At 29.0% G+C, this 24,086-nt stretch overlaps 1 protein-coding gene across 2 annotated transcripts in view; it reads right to left on the bottom strand.

Moving 5' to 3' along the window:
* Positions 1-13,332: 13,332 nt before the first annotated feature.
* LOC142329871 (angiotensin-converting enzyme-like) overlaps positions 13,333-24,086 on the bottom strand; it is a 111,303-nt gene continuing 100,549 nt past the window's right edge. Inside the window, exon 14 of one of the 2 annotated variants that reach the window (XM_075374754.1) lies at positions 13,333-13,624. In XM_075374754.1, the coding sequence (XP_075230869.1) occupies positions 13,491-13,624 (134 nt within the window). In that variant the 3' untranslated portion in view covers positions 13,333-13,490. The remainder of the gene's footprint in view (positions 13,625-24,086) is intronic. The other variant, XM_075374752.1, reaches the window with a different exon arrangement.

The following is a 24,086-nucleotide window of genomic DNA, read 5'->3' as shown; positions in this document are numbered from 1 at the left end:
TTGTATATAAGCGTTCATTTCACATATTAATTTGATGTAGATTAAAATTAAAATAAAATAAAATTTCCATAAATTTTACAATACATTATTATGGAAATTTTATTTTATTTTTATTTTAATCTACATCAAATTAATATGTGTAGTGAATGAATACTATACAAGTTTATCAGATGTTCCTGAAGATGGAAAAATAACTTCTGAAAGTGCCAGAAAATAATAATTAATTACATTGGTTGGTAAACAAAATTATAATTTATATATTTTTATAAAATATAAAACTCAGGTGTATATAAAAAAATACATGGATCAAATTACATTTTTTTTAAAGTTTCTCACACAGATTATGTGTTTGGAAAAGTATTAATTTGTTTGTGCAATAAAGTTTGTTAGAAGTATGTAATATAAATAATGTTAATATGTAATATAGATAATAATTGGACTTAAAATTTCTTACGAAAAGACTAAAATAATGGCTATAGATTCTTTAGTTATTAATTCTGTGAATATTAATGGAAACAAAGTAGAACTTGTAGACAAATTTAAACATCTTGGAGAGATCATTACTTGTAATTGTAACGAAAAACAAAATTGGACTGAAAGACTTAATAAATTATTTAAAGTGCTACCAAAGATACTTACAACAAAAAATCGCTCTCGATTAACACTAAAATTAGACATTACAAAACTGTGTTTAAACCAGTAATTACTTACGCGAGCGAGACTTTATTTAGATTAAATCAGTAAAATAGGACTGAACCTTTGCTTAAAGTTGAACTTAGGATTCTTAGAACCTGCATAAACAAAAAATATAAACACGAAAATCAGTACAGATTATTGCCTAATAAATTTCTGTACGAAAACTTGGAATCCTTAATTGATACTATGAAAAAGAAGCGAATTTCTTTCTGATCACTGCAGGATAGGATTACTAAGAGAATTATCGATCGATTTTAGTCTTTAAAAAATCCACCATTATGGATCAAAGAAATTAAAGAAGACGTGCAAGAATTAAATTTGGCTTACGAAGATTTACTTAATAAATCCAAAAAATTAAAATTTGTTATTAAAGATCCGAATACCAACTTTAAGGTAAGAACTTTAAATTATACAAAAAGGGTTAATTCAGAAGAGGATCGGCAAAAAAGACTTGAATTATTCTGACTAAAGTGGTCCTATGCGGCCTTAAAAGTAAAAAAAAAAATGTTACAAGTACCACATCTAGGCAGTAATATAAATTAAGTGGTTGAAGTGTATTTGTGTGTATCCACACGAAGTTCCACTTTTCCATCATCTTTTAAGCTATTGAACCATATAGGCTAATACTGAAAAATGTATAACAAAAACCCAAATTAAAAGTAAGACTTATGTTGCTGTCAAGAAATGATTATTAGTTAGTTATTGGCTGTGGTTTGCAATAAATTTAAATATGATAAAATATAATTTAAAAAAAAAAAATTGTTATTTTGAGATAAGTATGTTACAATATGATCCTGTAGTATTTTTTTTTTAATTTTTGAAGATGCTATGAACGCATGCTGAAAATTGAAATGCTAGCAGATACTTAGTGTTGCTGGTCTACAATTAATAAGCTATCATTGGCTACCAATGTGTTGTGATGTCGTTAAAAAAATTACAGATTCTGTATATTTATGATAAATAATTATTGTTAATAATTCATGACTACCTACGTGTATACATGACTACCTAGTCGTATGTATGTTGAACAACCCCAATCTCATTGTAATATAGTTGCATTCACAATTATTGTTTTTTTTTTTGTGATGGGTCATGTCTTAACTCTTGTTACTTTTTCAAGTATTTTTTTTAGATTCTCAGTTAAATCTCAATTGTTAAATTGACTGAATTTGAGTCAATTTGAAGATTCAGTTGTCAAAATTGTTCTGTTACTTAAATTCATTGTAATCTATCTCACTGATATTATTCAGTTTTAGAGCTGGAAGATTAAATTTATTACTTTTTAGCGCATTATTCATATCATCTTGTAAATGGTTTCTAATGAATATTGAATAGGTATTATGAAGTGTGTTAAGTAGCATGTATTTTATAAACGGAAAATTATATTTAGTTTTATTTATACCACCAGTATTAAAATTTAAATCGCTGATGTAAGAATCTTTTTGTAATCTATTTACATACACAGATGGAGAGTAATTAATATTCGAATGTATATATTCACTTAAAAATGTAATATTTAAATATGATTGTGGTATATTAAAAATAACTCTTCCAACATATTCATATGGTTTATCCAAATGTAATTTAAATAAAACATTTGTACCTATTTGCATGTCATAAATGTACTCACGAAAGTTTAAGTATTGTCTCTTTATTTTTCCACGTACACCTTGATCCCAATTATAGGCCACTTTTACAAAATACAAGCCAAAACTTTTGAAATCAGCTATGTTGTAAGCTATTGTGTTGTTAAAAATAATCAAACTATTCATAAACGTAGGTAAAGGTAAATAATTGTGGCCTTGTTTCTTTATATGCAATGAAAATATTTCACTTAACTTACTGATATATGAATTTAAATGAGCTACATTTTCATTAGTTTCTTCATCATTCGGATTTATAGTAATGTATGATGTCGAGCAACAAATGCAAATATTTATCACTGAACTTAAAGTCACAATATTAATTAAGTATGTCACAGTTTCACTAAGTTTTAAAATCATTTTTTGAATTAAAATTTATTATTATAATTAAATGTTTAAATTATTTGTTTATAAATAAGAAAAGATTAGTAAAATAAAAATGTTCACTGAACTAATAAGTAGTTGGTCTTCATTTTTCTTATTTTAACATCTGCAATTTAAAAATGCTAATGAAATAAATAGACTTGTTGAAACATTCAAAATAAGATAACTTATCAGGTGATAATAATAATAATGATAAGAGAAATAATTTTTTATCATTTAATTTTGTAAATAAAACATATGCTGAAATCTGCTGTATAAAGATTTAATAAAGATCTTTATTTATTTGTTAGTTATGAAGAGCAATAAATAAAAAAAGACTGGGTTTTTTAATCTCATATTATTATAATCATAAATTAACTAAAATGAGAAGTTAAATTATAAATAAATATATTTAACTAAAATACTGTTAAGATTACTGTATTCAAATTGTAATTCCAATTAGGGAGGGAGAAACTGTGTTTTTACTTCCTTGTATGAAGTAAGTATTGTGATCATGAAAAATTTCGGTTTCGAGATTTCAACGGTCCATTTTGACCATTCCGGAATCCATTTTGACTAGTTTTGGCGTGACGTCTGTGCCTACGTATCTATGTACAGGAGGTCCCTTATAAAACGCAATCCATCCATGAAATTTCAAAAGTCAAGCTCACTCCCCTACTCGTTACTGAAATGGACTCGTCCAACATCTGAACATCGCGGCGACGCAGTAGAACACTACCGATAGTAACAACAATGCAATCATAACGTTCAGTGTATTGCTTGAGACAACATGGTGTTTTCGCTAGATGAACGTGTTTTCATTGAGTCGTACTTCAGTACGAAATCAGTGGTTGCAGTGCAAGATTTGTTTCACCATAAGTACCCAGATAAACCAGCTCCTAACAAAACATCAGTATTAAGGTTAGTTCCAAAATTTAGAGTGACCGGTTCTGTTAATAACGAGGAATACAAAAGATCTGCGTCAGTGTTGAATACAGATACAGTCACTGAAATCAAAGACCGATTACTCGCCTCGCCAAATAAATCGATCAGATGTTTGTCTGCTGAAATTAATTTGTCTAAATCAACTGTTAATCGGGCGACCAAACAATTACAATTACGACCTTATTGCATTCAAACGGTTCATCGACTTCTTGAGCCCGACAAAGAAAAACGGCTACAATATTGTCAACGTTTACATCGATTTCTGCGTGAGGGAATTAATGTTATGGATTCGTTATTTTGCACAGATGAAGCACGGTTTCATTTGGATGGCTACGTAAACAGCCAAAACAGTAGAATTTGGAATGCTGAAAATCCCCACGTTTATCACGAAAAACAATTACACCCGCAGAAGTTGGGCGTGTGGTGCACGATATCGCGGAAGAAAATAATCGGTCCTATTTTTTTCGAGTACACCATTAATGCAGAACGATATCAGGATATTTTATTTCAGTTCATCGCACTCTTGGAAGAGGAAGGCAGACACTGCTGGCTACAACATGACGGTGCGACATCGCACTACGGAGGTTCAACTTCTGATTTCGTCGAGGAATTCTTTGTCAATCGTGTTATCGGTCGAGGCTTGTGGCCACCAAGATCTCCAGATTTGACTGCGGCGGATTTTTTTTTCTACGGGGTTACCTCAAAGAAAAAGCCTACAGCAACAAACCACGAACAATTGAAAGTCAATATTGAACAAGCTGTATTAAATATCCAGCCACAAACTTTGAAAAAAGTTGCAAGAAACCCTGTTAAAAGAATTGAAGCTTGTATTCAAGAAGATGGCGGCCACTTCCAACATTTACTCTAAATGTAAAGTAATGTATAGTAATAATAAAATTTACATTTACACATGCCTTTTTATTATTTCAATACCTACCAATATAAGGTTGGGTTGCGTTTTATGTGGGACATTCTGTATGTACATATATTGCATAACTCGAAAACAATTAGCTGTAGTATGTTGAAATTTTGAATTTAAGACTGTTGTTATATCTAGTTGTGCACCTTTCCTTCTGATTGCAATCAACTGAACCAAAAATGTCCAAAAAGCCAAATATTTGGATTTTGGACTTTTTAACTGCAATAATAAGCCCTAATTGGGAGCTTTTCAATGATATATATATATCATTATATAATAAGTTGTACTTATTTTCATTGGTTCCACAGTTATAGCCAAATGAAATTTTAATTAATGAAGTATTTGTCTATAAGGGGAAGGCACATCAGTTCGAATCAGATTTCGTCTCTTTATTTTTTAACTTTTTTTTTTCATTTAAATATATTGATTTATTGATAATTATTAACCCATGATTGTAAAACAAAATTGCAATAATTATTGAATAATAACAATAAAAAAAAGAAAAATATCAGAAGTTATTAGTGAAATAAAATTTTATGTACTTTTAAAAATGTGCATATGCAATTTAATAGGCATTATTATTACATATGTGTGTATATTTAATAGATTTGGTGAAACATCTGATTATTTAATATTAATTGAAAATTATAATTTAGAATTGTATTATTTTTTTAATTTTCTAGTTTAATTTTACTTAATTATTCTTGAATTTCTGCCTAATTTTATCAACATTAAAGTTAACTACAGAGTGACCAAAAAATAGACCCTCACAAGAACAATATATACCCTGATACATACATGCCCAATCTTTAATAAGTTGCAAAAAATTCTTACCTTTTGTTCATTACTCCTCTGATATTGTCAGACTATATTCTTCCTCAGTCGGAGTTGATAATCATTTCATTTATTTGTATCTTGTTGCCAATCATTTAATCACTCTTTGGATTGATATAATTCTTCCCATCTTAATTTGTATACACGTTCTCAAGTTTTAAAATTTTCTCTCTTTATATTCATTATCCTCTTTTAATCTTTATATTCTTCCTTGGTCTTAATATTATCTTCCTCTTTATATTTATCATCTCTTATTTTTCCCTTGTTCTTAACATTTTCTTCCTCTTCATATTCATCTTTTTGTCGTTTTTTCGAGATATATTTCTTCATCTTTATATATTTCTTTATATCTCTATATTTCTTTCTTTTTCCTGTATGATTGTTTCTTTTTCATTTTTGATTATTCACCAAATAATCCAATAATAAAAATTGTATATTTTACATCTTAAGGTAAAAATTAACATTTGTAACCAGTATACTGGAGTTCATAAACGGAATGTTTAATTATTATTAACTTTCGTTTATATGACACACCAGAAATCTGAAACTTTTGTTAATCAGTAACTCACAAAGATATGAATAATACTGATCTAGTAATAAGAATAATAAAGGGGCTTTTACTCTATCCTAATATTTCGTATAAAATTGTTGAATTAATAATTGTATAAATATTTGATGTTAAGAAAAATTAATATTTCAGTAATTGTCTAACTTTATTAAAGAATTCGAGAATCGTATCTCACTTTCAAATGAAATAAGTTTAAATGAAGTGCAGCAAAATATGTATATATGTAATTTAATAGATGTACAAGGAAGTCATGTGATGTCCATATTAGATTATGGAAAAATATAGTTAAAATCTGTAAAATGTATAATTTTGCATAGCCATACCTGTGTTAGAATGATTTTGCTGATGCTTTTCTTTTATAAATAGCCTCAGGCACACCCCAAATTAATGTAGAGTAATCAGCCAGCATGTTAGTATTCCATTTCCCTTTTGTAGCAGCTTTCCATCACTGAAATGTCTTGGTGGAAACGTTCACCATGTTTGTCACTTACATCTCCAAGGTTGTCCGGGAAAAATCTAGATGTGAGTGGAGGAATGTATTTTCAAAGACATATTACATCCTGTAGCTCTGTATGAAGTAAGAAGTTGATTGTCAAAGTTTTGCGGTAATCGTCAAATTTTTGTTTGGCGATAACATATTTGCAAACGTCTTTAAATGAAGTCGAAGCTGCATTTTCTGCATTATTTAACATAGAGTTAAATACATCATCTTTGACCAACTCTCTTATTTGAGGACCAACAAATATTCCTTCTTTAATTTTTCCTTCACTTACTTTTGGAAATTTCTGCCTTATATACAAAAATCCGGGACTATCCTTCTTCATTGTTTTTACAAAATTTTTCATTAGCCCTAGCTTCATATGAAGAGGAGGTAAAAATATTTTTTTCGGTTGAACTAAGGACTCATGAATAATATTTTTTCCTATTTGGAGTTAACTTGTCTCGTTTTTTCCACTCTGGAAAAATATCCCATATTTATCCCTAGCTTGGCTGTCCCATTCGCAAAGAAAACACATATACTTACTGTAGCCTAACTTCATGCATAACAAAATAGCTATTACTTTCAAATCACCACGTGTTTGTTTCAAATCACAGCTATGTTTTTATAATTTATTTTTTCAAGAACGTCTTTCATCACATCATACGTCTCTTTCAAATTAATACCATAAGCGATTGGTATCAAAGGACATTTGATACCATTGTGTATTAGAACCATTTTTAGACTATACTTGGATGAATTTATGAAAGGGTGCTGCTAGTCCTCAGGTTTATGAACTTGTCCTAAGTGCAACATAAGTTCATAAATATTTGTGCGATAAACCAAATTATTTTCATCAATAAAGTACTGAGAAAGTTCTCTTTGTCAGCTTTGAAAGCCCAAAAATGTTGTATTTTTTAAAAATAAATTCCAATTTGCAGTCTTGATCCTAACATTTCAGCTTGATTTTTTGATAAATTTAAATCCCTAACAAAGACGTTTAATTCACCTGGTGATAAGATGTGGCTTATTGGAAGATAATTCAGAATCCAAATCATTATTGTCTTCAGTACTGCCTGATTCTTCATCGCTGCTTTCGAAACATACATTCACAGGTAGTTCAGGAACTGGAATAATTTCATTGTGAGGTACAGGCCTGATTGTAGATTATAATGAAGGAGATTTTACAGTATGTAAAAGTAACAATCACATGATCCTTTCCTAGAACAATACATGATCCTTTGGTTTACGCCAAACTATAGGTACACCAAATAGCAAAGCCTTCTTTGTACTTTTCAGCCATTCTCTTTAATATAAAGAACAATTAGTGCATACTATATGAGAAGCCCACATCTTATCCTGATCACTAATTTTACACTGAAAATACAAATGATATACTTTTTTAATTAAAGGTGTAATGTTTTTGTCTATTTTTGATTTTATGGTAAACTCACCACATACATAACAAAAGGCATCCACATCATTTACACAATTTCGAGGCATTATGACACTGCACTGTTAACAAACTGATGACAGCAATTAGACTGAACAAAATTAATTCATTCCTAAATCCAGTGCTTAATACAAACAACACAGCTGTGTTTTTAGCTATATGTTTTGACCTGCACAGCGTGAATAATCTTGTCCATGAAGGCCACTCTTCAGTATTATGATATGATGTCATAATATGCGACTATGATATGATTTAATTCTTTGTCAAATATTATTTATTTATAGCTTACAAATTATGTTAACAAAGTTAAACAATACAAAATGAGCTAGCAAAATATAATATAGGAGCTTAAAATGCTAACTATATGTTGAAAAATGAAAAATCCTTTAATTAAAATTTAAAAATTTTTCAAAAATGGTGGGTGATAGAAAGATTTCCGAGTTCATATTCATTTTCAGCTTCAAAAATAGATTAAATCATGTATTGCATGTTAGGAAACAAAAATTATGTTTTTCAGTGGTATTGAATTTTAAAAAATATTATTTTGTAAAGTAATAATAATAGAAATATTGTTTTGTTAACATAAAAATTTACATTTGGAATAACTCAATTAATAATTTTTTTATTAAAGTCAACTAAAATTTAATTATTATAACATTTTTTGTAGTGAAGTTTTATAGCTGCAACCATTTTTTACACTCCATAAACCATGATTTACAATCTCTCCACCTGCTTTCATTTACCCTTCTCTTTTCTCTGGCTAAAGATAACCTTTGCTTCCATCTAACTATAGGTCTCCCTCTTTTTCTATATTCTAGAGTTTCCTAATCCTACACCTTTAGTGGTAGCCTATTTTCATTGGATAGCCAAACTATTTAAGCTTTCAATTATCATTGTGTAAACGTATCCAGTTCCAAATAGGTTCATTATAAACCCCATGTAATCGTATCAATTTACAACTTCGTCTCCAATTATTCATTTGCACAGCCTATAAGTTTTAATCAAAACCTCTCAGTATTCATATTTCAACTCCATACTTTAGATACTCGTACAATAAGTAACTGATAAATAATAAGTTCATAAAACCAATGAATAAATTATTATGTTAACTTTTAATTTTCCATCTAGATAGTGCTATAACAGAGCTATAGCTCTAGAAGGGAAAGTATTGCAATCGATCCAATTTGGCCATATGCGATTTTACCAGATCTTGATGTTTTTACACCTAAGGAACCCAAAAAACCAAATGGAAATTTTCCAAATGTTAATAATCTACATGTGTTCTGTGTTAGCCTCAAAATCTTCAGGGACTGATTTTAACCAAACTTGGTCAGATTTCTTCTATATATGGGGCATTGTTGCCATTAAATTTTCAACTTAAAAGGTCAAGGGGTGAGGCTGTAGGGCAAGGTCACCAAAAAATGCTGTTGTAATTGTCTGCTATAATGTGACATCACAGGTGAGACGTAGAATACCACTCACTTAAGATTACTTTTTTACATTTAAGTGTAAAATAGTAACTCATGCTGGCTGGGTCTCGAACACGATCGCCCAGTTGACAATGTACCTGGTACATTAAGCCTCACAGCCATACCAGTCTGCCGACCATACAAGCAAAATTTGTTCTATGTAAATTGTGAAATTACATTAGTTTAGTTAGTGACCGACCTTTGCTGCTAGTACCGCCACACCTGCACAAATTAAATATAGTATGCACATGCACTTTAGATAGAATCATTGAATTAGATAAACGAAAAAAAATTATATTTAAATATATTTATAAATATTTTTAATTAATTTAGGAGTGAAAGCCGTGCAACAGAAACAACTCACAGTTTCAGTTTTTTTTTGTGTAAAGTGCCTCATTGGTATATGTTATAGCATGGATTCGGTATTGGGAAAAAAATTTGATTTGAAATAAATAAGTGTAAAAAAAAAAAATGTTGTCAGAAAGGAGAATAATGAAGGAGATTTCAGAAGGCCAGAGAAGTTTGCTTTATTGGAAGTAAAATAAGATTAAAAGGATGGTTGAAATAAAGGAGAAATCAAATAAAACTAGCATATTTATTGAGAGTTTGTAGTCAGAAAAGGAATCTACAAGTATTTATAAGATTTTCTTAAAAATGTTTGTGTGGATTATAACACTGCATTATAATAAAATGTGAATTGCAAGAAAAGAGAAAAGGCCTTTGAAATAAGTATCATATACTTATAGATTTAGTTGATGTAAACAAAGATTTAAAACTGACAATATATTCTTTTAGTACATTTTAACTAAAATTTACTATTGTGGTAATTAGTTATTAATACCAACAGCATACAGTAATTATACCCAACATCATTTAACTTCAGAAATCTTTGGAAACCAGTCTATGAATGTGGCATCTATCTTTCACACTTTTGCCCTTATCTCCACCCTCCTCATTTTTTAGGTAAGTGAAATTTATTTATTTCCATTTGTTGCAAAACCATAAGATTGTGGTGCAGTTTACTTGATTTTTAACTAAAAGCTATGATGATAATTATTTTTAATTTTTAATCCCAAAAAAATATCCTATACAAGGATAAAATCAACAAAAATGTTATTGAAGTTACATTATCAAAGTAATTGGTGTGGTAAACTTTAAGATAGAATACCATAAAATTAAAAAGAAAAAAATTCTGGGTAAAAGTTGAAATTAACTGAAAATTCTTAACATGATTATTGAATAAATTAATAAATTTTTATCAATAAAATGTGTAAAGTTGTATGACTTGGAAGGGGAGATTCTATAGAGCAAAAATATGCATAAATTTAGATTCTGTAGGCACATTACATATTTCAAATTGGCATACATAAAATGTCACTCAAAACGATTAGATAATGATTTTGAACCTTTTTATGTTTAATTTAAAACTTTCCGGTTTTAAAAACTTTTTTCGAAACAATATTTATCTGTATTTAACCTTTTTAAAAGGTAGGAAGTTCTCAATGCAACATATATATTTTTATGTATATGAGATCTGTATATAAAGTAATGAGACTAGTTTTTTTGGCAGCCAAAGTGGCAACACTGTAAAGTTACTAGTAAACATATGGTTATATGAACAGCTGATTTGTATTAGGTGTTAATATTTTTAGTCTATTGTTGCCATATGAGATGTAAACACTTTTCGTGAAACTAATTTTTGTTGTGCATTACAAAAATGAGTGATACTGATTATGAGCAATGTTGTGCAATCAAGTTTTGTGTTAAAACTCAGTGAGAATGATACTGAAACTTTTTCAAAATTGAAAAAGATGTATGGAGATGATGCTCTGTCATGAGCCCAAGTTTTTTGGTGGTTTAAAGCATTTTCAGATGGCTGGGAATCATTTGCGAACGATCCACACTCCAGAAGACCGTTAACATCAAAAAGTGACAATAATGTTGAGAGAATCGGAGACTTTTGGAGTTTTTGTCTATAGGACAGACTGTAAATCAATATGTTTACCAAGAAATTCTTGAAAGACAATGGAAAAGAGTTGCCTGCGTGAGACCAGCCATCAAAGACAACTGGATACTGCATCATGACAATGCACTTTGTCACACTGCACTCTCAGTTAATGAGTTTTTGGCAAACAAAAACATTCCTGTAGTTCCTCAACCACCTTATTCACCTGACTTGAGAGTGCTTGCAACTTTTTCCTGTTCCTGACTTTAAAAACACCTCAAAGGACACCATTTTGGAACAGTAGAAAACATTAAAAAAAAATTTAACCTGACCATTTGAAGGATATTCCGATTTCTGTGTTCCAACACTGCTATGAAGAGTGGGAAAACCATTTGCCAAAGGAATTATTTTGAAGGTGATAGAGTCCATGTATAATTGAATTGTAAATAAAAGGTTTTTCTGAATCAGTCTCATTACTTTATTTACAGACCTCATGTATTATGTTGAAAATAAGTACAACAATTTTTTTTTATTGAATTCACCATAAAAACTCCCAACTAAATGTTTGGGAACATGCTGTTGGCAATATTTTAATATATAAAATATGTTAAGCCAGATTAGGATTCAATCCAGGACATTTTAGATGAATAGTTGTGACACTGTCACTCCATTAATTATTATTATTTTTTTTTATGGAAGAATTTTCTCTGGTATTCCTAAAATAAGTTTATTCAAGATAAGTAAAATGGAAGATATTTTTTGTTTTGTCATTATACCTTCGTTCTGGATTGTTACCTCTTAATGATTTCCATCCGATATGATTCTTATATTCATAGTATTTTCTTATAAAATATCAGAAAAATTGTTTAAAAACTTTTTGTTTACATGTCCTAAATATGTAATTTTAAAAACTAATATAAATAAACCTCTTTAAGTTTCTTTGAATGAAAATGAATAAAGTCAAGATACAGTTCTCAACATTTTAGAGCCTGAGCTTAACTGTAGTTTACTATTCTCATAATTTCTTTAAATTCCTTTTATTAAATTTGGAGGTTCATATTTTGAGTTGATTGTAAATTACCTTCTTTTTGTATGGGTTAATTTTTTGTATGCTTATCCATATTTTATGATTAAATAACAATAAATCTAAAAAGTATTTAAATATGATCAAATTTTTAAAAAAACTTAATGAACTGAACTTCAAAAAACTTCTCTTAGAGATTAAAAAATATTGCTTTTTTCATTCTTTAAATCTGATGTTTTGAAGCCGACTTTAAACTGAAATTTTCTGTAGTTACTTTTGCGTTTAGTGTGCCAAGTGCAAAGTGTTGATGTTTAAAATAGAATGGATAATAATTATTTTTTGCTTTTAAAGTAAGATTTTTTAAGTTTTTTTTTTAATTTAAAGATTAATTAAAGAATTACTTCAGAATGACTGAAAGTATTTTATATTTTAGTTTTAAAAACATTCAAATCTTTATTCAGAGTAGTTAATTTGAATACAAAACCCAACAATATACTATATTTTTTTTTTAATTTCCAACAGATTTACCCAATGTTCTACTTGACGAGTTTTGAAAAAATGTAATCTTTGGTTTTGAAAAAAAATGGCATCATTTGACCAAGATTAATTGTTTTATATCTATTTAATGAAAATTTGTGCAATTGTTCTGGAATTGTAGGGTCATAAACTTACCATCAACAACTAATATAGTTAATATTAATATAGTTAATATTTTACTGTTTATTACAATTTTGTTTTTTTAATTTTTTTTCTGGAAATTGGGATTTATAATAAAAATATTTTATGAAGTCATTATTATAACAATAATAATAATAATAGTGTATTAAATTATAAATTGATACAAAATTAAACTTGATATTGTTTTTCTTTAATTTATTCAAAAAGATTTTTTTTAAGCTTGTATGGAAATTAAACAGAAAAAGGTTGCAAAATTATGTAGTTAGATATTCTTTTGTTATATGATTTATATATGGGATACATGAAAATGTTTCACATTAGGAAATAAGACATTTTTGATTGCATCCATAATTCTGTAGTTTTAATCGTATATTTATATTGAATTAAAATAAAGTGATAAAAATAATAATAAAAGTTAACTTAAAATAAGCTGCTGAGCTAGGCATTAAATTATTATCATAAATGCTTTAAAATATTATTTAGTATTTCCGTGCGGATCGAGAAGATGTCGTAAATAATTAAAAGGGTATTGTTTTTTCGATTTTAAAACTAAAGGTGTCCAGTGGCTTCCTGCTTCATTTATCCACATCTGTGTTTCATGCTTTGTTCCTTTATAAAACAAAACAAAAAAAAAAAAATATATTTTATAAATTGCATTATTATATTGGGTAATATAACTACAAATAATAATAATGGAAACATGCAGAAAGGTATGAAAGTTAAATGGATACATAAAATACCAGATCAAGAATTTACAAAGGATGATGAATGATGAAAGACAGATTACTGACACAAATTCTGATTATCATTAAAAGAAAGAAAAATTGGATCAGTCATGCAATTAGTAGTCAAGGTTGTCTGTCCTTAGTTCAAGAAAAGGGAAATGTAAAGCACCAAATCTAGTTCATACTCAAGATTAAGGAGGAGTTAAAAGGAAGAGCACTGAATGGAGAATACCTATTCATAGTGAGTAGTCAAGAGTACGGAATGGATATGCTACAGACCTGAGCAAAACAATACTTTATGGATGAATAGTGTTCAGTATTATAATCATATTGTAGAATATGTTTTATGAGAATGCTGTTTAAAAAAAAAATGGATTCAGATAACCCAGATCAACCCTCTCTGCGGGTTGTCAATTTTTCTTTTTTTCCCTTTGCATATGTTTCTTTCCTTCTCCTACAAATGGATGCCATGGGAAAAGGAACTGCTGCCTGGTTGTATATCTTGCTCCAACACATAGCAGCCAACAAGATAGATAATTTTTTATTACATATTAGCCCAATTCTTTTGTGTATGTTTATTGTTTTGTTAAGTTATTTAAAATCAAAATCCAATGGTAAACAACTTTTATGTTATTGGTGTGAACAAGTTTTATATTAACAGAGCTTATGTAGAGCCAGGCTTAGCTCCAAATCAATTTAATATTTTCATTTTGTTGTGTGCAGTCAAGAAACTGGTATACCATGCCAGCCAATGTACGAGCTTGTGATGTCATGAGCAGACTGTGTATTACTACTCAGCCTGAAAACATTAATTCTGCTTATTAAATCGAAGTATTACTTATTATCATATTGTTCACGGTAATAACTATCATATTTACTAATTACAAACAATACGTAATTAATTCTATTTTAACTTACTTATTTTAAGAGCTTACTTGAATTTTCTTCATGCATCTAATTCAAACTTTTAGCAAGTTTACCATCCTCGCTAAATGAATACTATCATTATCAGAGTCTGCAAGTATAATATAATGTTCTGTCATTTCATTATCAGTGGTTCCATGGAATTAATTTTCTCCCTTGTTAATTTTTCTACATTTGTGAAAGAAAATGTGTTGTGACTCGTCACCTAACCATACCATCTCTATCAGATTCAAATCAGGATGGTAAGGTGGGAGTCTAAGAACACAAAGCTCATGTTTTTACAAAGGTTCATCCACCTATTTTTGTAAAACTGTAAGTCTCTTTTTGAAAAGATATTTGGAAAATGTATTAATGAGAAAAGATAGAAATTAAAAGAATAAAATAACATTCTGCTAATTTTTGAGTATGAATTTTGGTAAAAATGGTATTCTAAATTCAAAAATATGAGATATTTTCATCTCCACTGTTTTATTGCCCTCACCCTATAACTATAACTTTTTCATTTTATTGTTCTTTCTTGCACAGGCAGACACCACAATTTACGATCAGCCACCTTATCCGTCCTACTTATTTAATCATACTGAGATCGTTTTTTATTCAGTTGAGCAACTCTTCTGTCTGTGGGCTTATCTGTTAACACCACACAAAAATTGTGCAAAACCTAATTGGTTAGTGAATTGCCTATTGAGGTAACCTCCTACTTCTCAGACAATAAATTAGTCAGTGGAATTTTTGTTACTGCTATGTTCTTATATTACACCTGATATAAGTTGACGTCTGATAACCAAACCAGCCACTCAGCTAATTACTGAAATAATAGTGGTTATTTACAGAAAAATAGAAATATTTGGTTTCACGTACTATTTTGGTTAAAACACATATTTTTAACCAAATAATTTTTTTAATCATCTTTTTTTGGATGTTCAGGTGGCTGTTAAATAACCATTTCCATGATAAACATAAAATGTGAGATTTACTAGGGGTTAATTGAGATTGAAGTGATTTATTATTAGTTTTTTCAATTGAATATAATACTTTATTTGCATATGCTTGTATGCTAGGTCCTATAACTAAAAAGAGTAGAACAAGTGAAAAGAAATACAAATCATTCCTTCAACAGTGATAGCCTTCTCAAGAAAACAAATATTACATGCCTGTCACAGCCATTAGAAAGAGAGGCAGCTAGTGTAAAACAGCAAATTAATTAGATATTAATACACCTTTTCTGATGAGAAACAATCATTATGAAGATTGTCTGTAATCAGTCAGGTATATCAATAGCGGGTTTGTACCAGTTAATCATGTTTTATATATAATCTAATTTTAAATAATTTTATGTGTAATAGGTTATAGTGGGCAAAATATTTTTGCTATATCTATGTACGAGGGTAACTCAATTATTATCTGCAATGTAGTTATCAATTTTATTGCAATTCAAATAGGAAACTTACATGTACATCATTTTTCAACATAGACCCCTTGCATTTCAACACATTTCATCCATCATTGCACAAGCTTCCTGATACCCTCATAAAGAAGTTTTTCGGTTGAGCTGTGAGCCAGGAATGCACCGCTTCTTTCACTGTTTCGTCCGAGGTAAATCGACGGTCCCTTAATGCCTCAAACAAGTAGTAATCAGAAGGGGCAAGATCAGGACTATACGGAGGATGAGTCAGTACTTCAAAGTTGAGTCTGGAGCGTTTCAACCGTGTGGGCAGCAGTATGTGGACGAGCATTGTCGTGCAACAACACAACACCTTTCGATAGCAGTTCTCGTCGTTTGCTTCGAATTTCAGGCTTCAGCTTGGCAGTAAGCATCTCACTGTAACGCGCACTGTTTGTTGTTGTGCCCCTTTTCTCATAATGTTGCAGTACTGGGCCTTGTGAATCCCAAAAATACCGTAAGCATCAAATTTCCTGCGTTTAGTTGGGTCTTGAATTTTTTTTGCGGGGCGAATTTGGATGTTTCCCAGACATACTCTGCCGTTTACTCTCCGGCTCATAATGATGGATCCGTGTTTCGTCACCAGTGATGATTCTGTCTAAGAAGTTGTCTCGTTCGTTATCATAGCGATCCAAATGTTTTTGGCAGATGTCCAAGCGCGTTTGTTTATGCGACTGTGTGAGTTGTTTTGGGACCCATCTTGCACAGACTTTATGAAATCAAAGTCTGTTGTGGATGATTTCGTAGGCAGAACCGTGACTAATTTGCAGACGATGTGCTACTTCAATATTTACTCGTCTGTCTAAGAAAACCACGTCACGTGCACGCTCAAAGTATTTCTCATTTGTGGCGGTAAACGGTCGTCCGGCTCTTTCGTCGTGCGTAACACTTGTGCGACCATTTTTTAATTTTTCAATCCATTCGTAGATACTCCGATGCGGCAACACACTGTTGCCGAAAGTCTTCTGAATTTCGGCCCCTGATACATCTTCCGACCACAAAAAACGGATCGCTGAACGTTGCTCTTCTTTGATGCAAACAAAAAGCGGAGCCATGTTTAACGGCAGGGCAGCGATAATGGAACTACCCTAGCAGCATCAAACTTAAACAGACATAACAACAATTAAACCACGCATGCGTTATCTACCCAAAACGACAGTACTACCAAAATAAACAAAAATATAACTAAATTGCGGATAATAATTGACTTGACACACATTAATTTCATATTTATTTACGAGGGTAAGTCTATTATATTTGTTTTCAGATTTTGTTGGAAGATTTTACAAATTAACAAAAAAAATACCATTCATGCTGTTCTAATGGCTAATTATTATTCATTATTTTCGGAAATATATATATTATAATGTCTAGTATGTAAATTCATCTTCCAAATTTACTGAGTATTGTTTGTGAATAAGGTTAGTTATTGCTTTGTGTGCGCGAGCGAGCGAGCGCAAGCAACACACACTAAATTAATTGTTATTAACTTGGTACTCGGTAGTTTTTGGCCCTCCTATTTCTTTTTCTTATCAGAATGTATTTTTAGATTAATTAAATTACTGTTAATCAATGATTCTCATATTGTTTGTAAGGCTCTTTCTGGGTATATTTGTGAACCTTTGTATAAAGTAGATAAATATACTACCATATAAAAAAAACCATTGAATTTGAATATTATTGAGATCTCTGATTTTAGATAAATTTTTAGGGATTTATCAGATGGTGAATTAGATGAAAAAAAATTTATTTTTCAAACCTTGTTATGAGATAATTAAATGAAAACTTTTTATCCAACTATGGCAAAGCCATAAGGAGATTAATGTTTTTTTTGCGTGTCTTTATTGGTATTGATTAGTCCCATTCTAGAGTCCAAACAGTTATATTGATTTGACAAATGAGTTATTGCTGGATTCATCTTGATACAAAGTGATATAGGATAGGTGAAATCACAAAATTAGCAATGTGATGAAAACTACCTTCCATAATGTTGAAAGTAAAAAAGTTGTTTTTCAAACCCCAGCAGTAAGGAATCAAATGGAAGTTTCTTTAAAAAAGGTTCCAAAAATATAATATAAAAGTTTATAGCAGTAGTAAATTTCTCTTTATATATTAAGAATTTCCATATGGTGAATTTTAACTGTCACAATGTTGTTAAGTACAACAAATGAAACTCTTCCAGTTGGTTTCAAAAATGACAAAATATAAATTAAAAATGATAATTAAGTAAATAATAATAGGATAACTATTAAATTAATTAAATAGCGACATATCTCTACTTGTTTATTTTTTGACATACTGAAACAGTTCTTTTACACAAATACTTATAAAAAATTATCGGGTAAAATGTTTTTTTAGAACTTTTTTGGTTTTATTAATTTTCTTTCTTTGCATTGGCTAAACTTAAGATTGATTCTTAAACTTGTTGATTCATTAAAACTTTCTTATTTGTTTATTAGTTAAGTAGGTTAAGCTTAGTAAAGTTGAGGTTGTAGGATTTGTCTAAATGCATAATAACTTTGATTCCTATTACACTTGCATTTCATAATTTATCCTGCTTTAGATATTCAATTCGCTTAATTTGAAATTTACTTTGTATAAATAAAAATGTTCCTTCTTTAATATTAAATATTTTAGTTGCTTGTTGACTATTCAGAATAAAAAAAAGAAATTAATGGTAAATTTGAATAGTTAGTATAGTTGTTTATTATAGTGTGACTGTGCAATCAAACTGCATTAAATTTCTTAGTTTAACTGTTAATTATAAGTTGTTAAGGAAGCAACATGTGACTTTTAATAGATCAGTCTTTGATTCCTTTTTTCTTATTTTTATGTTGCTTCAAAAATGTTTGGTTTACTGCACAAATATTGATGAGCTTACGTTGCATTTAGGACAAGTTCATAAACCTGAGGACTGGCCCTTTTCATAGATTCGTTCAAGTATAGTTTAAAAGTGGTTCTACTACACAACGGTAACAAATATCCTTCAATACCAATCGCTTATGGTATTAATTTGAAAGAGACAAAATGTGATGAAAAACATTCTTGAAAAATAAATTATAAAAAACATAGCTGGAACATATGTAGTGATTTGAAAGTTATAGCTATTTTGTTAAGCATGCAGAGTTAGGTTATACTAAATACATGTGTTTTCTTTACGAATGGGACAGCCAACCTAACGATAAACGTTTTGTTACCAGAGTGGAAAAAACAAGACAACTTAACTCCAAACGGGAAAAAATATTATTCATGAGCCATTAGTTGAACCAAAAAAAATATTTTTACCCCCTCTCCATATTAAGCTAGGACTGATGAAAAATGTTGTAAAAGCAATGAAGAAGGATAGTCCCGGATTTTTGCATATCAGGGAGAGATTTCAAAAAGAAAGTGAAGGAAAAATTAAAGAAGGAATATTTGTTGGTCCTCAAATAAGAGAGTTGGTCAAAGATGATGTATTTAACTCGATGTTAAATAATGCAGAAAGTGTAGCTTCGGCTTCATTTTAAAATGTTTGCAAAATCTTTCTCGGCAAACAAAAATCTGACAATTACTACGATATTGTTAATCAACTTCTTACTTCATATAGAGCTACGGGATGTAATATGTCTTTGGAAATACATTTCAGCCACTCACATCTGGATTTTTTCTAGACAACCTCGGAGACATAAGTGATGAACACGGTGAATGTTTCCATCAAGACATTTTGGTGATGGAAAGCCGCTATAAAGGAAAATGTAATACTAACATGCTAGCCGATTACTGTTGGACAGTAATTCAGGATGTGCCTGAGGCTATTTACAAAAGAAAAGCATCAGTGAAATCATTCTAACATGGGTATGGCCATGCAAAATTATAAATTTTAACTATATTTTCCCTTAATATTTTTTTAAGCATATTTATTTAAAACTAAGGTTGATAGAGAAATTGTATTTACAGACCTGTAATGTACGCATAAAAGCAATTCAAGAAATGGTACCATACATAGAGAAACATTTTTTTTTTTTAGCTATCAGTGTAATCATTCAGTTTCTTTAAGTATATTTAATTGGTGTTTTTTTTTTTTTATTTATCATTATGTAAATATTTATTATTCAAAAGTATCAATTTTATTACTAATTAGATTATTAGATTAATTATTAAGAGATATAATTATTAAGAAATAATTATTATCTCTAAGAGATATAATCAAAACGTTTTGTTTAAAAACTAATGACTAACTAGAAAAATAATGATAAATTATTATTACTAGTCAACAATTTTTTTTCAAGTATCATACTGATAGGAAACAAAAAAATTCCACCTCATTTCTTAATTACAGCTGTTATCTGTCTATTTATATTTTATAAATATTATATAGTTAAATTCTATTAAACAACAGCTGGTTTGATTATCATCAATATTTCATTTTCATTTGTTAAATGAAGTTAGAATGGGATAGTTTGTTGGGATAAACTAAGCTATGATGACTTATCAGTAATTGACTGTAGTTACTTCCTCTTCAGAATTAAATATTTACTTGTTTACATTGTTAGTGTTTGATATGTTAACTAAATAAACTGAACATAGCATAATTATTTCTCTTTTATTGTTACCTTTGACATTTATTTTTATATGCATTTTAATGAGGTGGAGTAGTAGTTGTAAAGATTTTAACCCTCGATTGGAATTATTCCAATGAATTACCAGTAATGATTAGCATTTTTATCAGTCACCCAGCAGTAAAGTGGCAGCATATTTTTTATACTGAGAACTTACAGTTATGTTAATTTCTACAGATGCAGAGTGTGTTTTTCTTTTCAAAATAAACTATGATACCATTGTTAGATTTTCAAGATTATATATTTTTTTTTAAAATCTAATTTGTATTAATTTATTGATGCGGTCTGGTATACCTTGAATAAAATCTATTTGATAAATTAGTTTATTAATTTCAAGTTAAAGTTCATTACTTAAATATTTGGCAACGGAGATGGAAATTAGTTTTTAAAAAAACATGGTAGGGATGACACTAACAAGTCAAGTAAAAAATTCTTCATAACAAAAAGAAATATTTAATTTTAATTACATTATGAAGAGTTACAAAAACCAAGAAAAAATGGATTAATAATGTTTGGAAGATTTGAAATAGGACAGAGATTGAGGAAAGTTTTAGAGAAATAATTGTGTATAGATTAAATTAAACAGATTAGACGTAAAAATGATTACATAAAAGGAAAGGATTTATGACTTTAAATTTAAATTGTAGTCATTAGTTCTATTAAACAGTAAATATTAGTTTTTAGCAGTAATAAACATTTGATTTTGCAATTGTCTTCAACCCTTTGAAAATTAGACAAACTCACTGAAATTATACTCCCAGATGAAAATTTCATGGACATTCGTTTTGTAAACAGGTTGAAGTTTTTTCTTTTAAATAAAAATTTTATCTATAGCATGTTATACAGTTTAAAATTAAGTTGTACAATTTTAATTTACGTTTTGTACTGAAAGTAATTTTGAAAGCAAAAAAATGTGCTAAAAGTTTTAGTGTTTAAAATATATTACTCTTAAGATTTTTCTCTGTGCAGTAGAAGAAATATAACATGTAACCTCTTGGTGCAAAAAGAAACTAACTTATTTGATAAAAATTTTCTTCAATTTTGTCTGGATTTTTGTATATATGTCACACTACTATCTGAGAAACTCCCTACCACTTAAGCTGAAATTTTAACTATAGGTTCTATTACCCATAGTGGTGTTAAATAGTTAGATCACAAATTTGGGTTTAGGTTTAGATCTAACGTATGAAATTTTTGTAATGGCCTACACTGTAGCTTTACTACCTTTCTCATCAAAAATCTTAATCAAAGATAAATGAATATAAATTTTCAGAATGTATGTTCGATTATTCGACTTAAAATACATGACGCTCTGACTATTTTTGACATAAGGGATAAATATTATATTGGCATGTTAAGAAAGCAGATTTATTCACTCTGGTAAATCAACATCTAGTCGAATCTAAAAAAACAGTGCCACAAATGCTAGGCACTTAGAAACAAGGGTGAATGAACAAAATTTCTTTTATTGATGAACTCTTCATCTGCAGAGGCACAGAAGATCAGAGTTTATGGATTATATAGAGTCTGATTTTTTCTTGTATTAACTGGTTTCATTTGGCTTGCTCATAGCCATTCGGTGTTTACAAGTGAATTAAATGTAAATAAGAATAAGTTTCAAAAAATCAGTAAACAAAAAAATTAATATAGAGCAACAAAAATGTTTGCTTAAAAAGTTTTATTGTAATCTAAAAATAATATAAATAAATAAAGAGCAGAAAAACTGCTCAAAAAAATTTTTATTGTGATCTAAAAAATATAAAAATCACAAAAACAGTATTTCACATGGTATACCAAAATTCTATTTTCTGAATAGAAAAGTGTTAAGAAATTTGAAAATGTTGATAATCCAGCAAAACATGTTTTTCCATGATATCTAAATTTTCCAGTTTCTTTACATTTGTACTTATTCTGCTTAGACATACATTTATTTTATTTTATCAATTTTTTAAAATTTATATCATACATTTATTTTCAGTATTCCATGTCTGAAATATTCATTAATTTTCCAATTTCTCACCACATATTAAAATCCTTTGTATTTCAGTATCACTAGAGTTAGTAATTTTTATTTTTATATTTTTTAGAGTAGAAGGAAATTTTTTTGCTGTTTATATTTTGAAACTATGCCAAATCTCTTGTGATAATTGGTTTTGTGTAAACCGGTTATGTGAGCAGAGAAACAAATATCAGTGAATGATTTTTGATACTGGAAAATTTTAATTTATCAGAATTATCAAGAACAATGTCTAGGTTTACCTTATTTGTATTTCTTTATTTAGTGTATAAACTTTAAGATTGCAGGCAGTAGTCAAAGACACTGACCAGATAAGAAGTGGCCAGTAACATTTTGCAACTTCTGCATAGAATGTAATATCAATTCTGCCAATATCAAAATGTTTATTTTTAAATAAAAAAACAGTATATGAAACTGTGTTGTATCATTTTTTTTTATGAATGTAACAAATTTAAAGAAAAGACTGTATAAAAACTATATTAGGATGCAAAAAATGAAGTTATACCAGTATCTGATCATTGACTGAATGAATAATAAATCAGTTCATATTATTTAATTACAAAAATAAACTTGAATATAAAATTTAAGAGTATTTGTCTGATATTTATGTTAAAGTGACTTTTTTTATTTTCTTTTTTTTTGTAAATTATTGTTGACATGATCAGGTAAAACCAGGCTATCTACCAATCCACTCTGAGTTCTGAGAGGTTGAAAGGCATAAGGGAATTATTAAGCACAGCATTAACTCACCTTGAAGAATTACATGTAGAAATTTTTTATCCAAAAACTAAGTAAGTAAGAATAGTTGAAGAATAATGTACAGAATGAAGTTTGAAATTGATATGTGATTTCGAATAATTATGGAAAAGTAGAAATGTGTGAAATTTAACAGGAATGAAAGGAAATTGAAAATGAGGGTAGATAGAAAGGACTTTAATCAGAGTGTAAGGATTACTGTAGAGTGAAAAGGTTACTAATGAGGGTGAAGTGATCATGCGTAAAAAAACCCTTGTCACAATTTTTTTTTAATTTTTGAAACACAATCATGTATGAAAACAAGAAAGAGAAAAGAAAACTGAAGTTTCTGGAGCAGAAGTGAAGAGTGTTGAGAAGAGAAGAATGAAGATTAAACTGTTTTGGTTATGTAAATGGTATGCTAAAGAAGTTAATGACAAGAAGAATGTTGGTATTGAAAGTAGTAGGAAACGATGATTGATAAAGTGAGAAAAGATATAAGCAGAAGGTGTTAATATGAAGACAATGATAGAAAAGGAATGTTTAGAGGATAAAATGGCAAGCTGTGATTTTTCACTTGAATTTTGGATATGAATAAAAGGTCATAGAGAAAGAACTTGTAGTAATT

This window comes from Lycorma delicatula, chromosome 9 (genome assembly GCF_047948215.1).
Source record: "Lycorma delicatula isolate Av1 chromosome 9, ASM4794821v1, whole genome shotgun sequence".
Taxonomy (NCBI): domain Eukaryota; kingdom Metazoa; phylum Arthropoda; class Insecta; order Hemiptera; family Fulgoridae; genus Lycorma; species Lycorma delicatula.
This window is presented reverse-complemented; position numbering and strand designations above follow the sequence as displayed.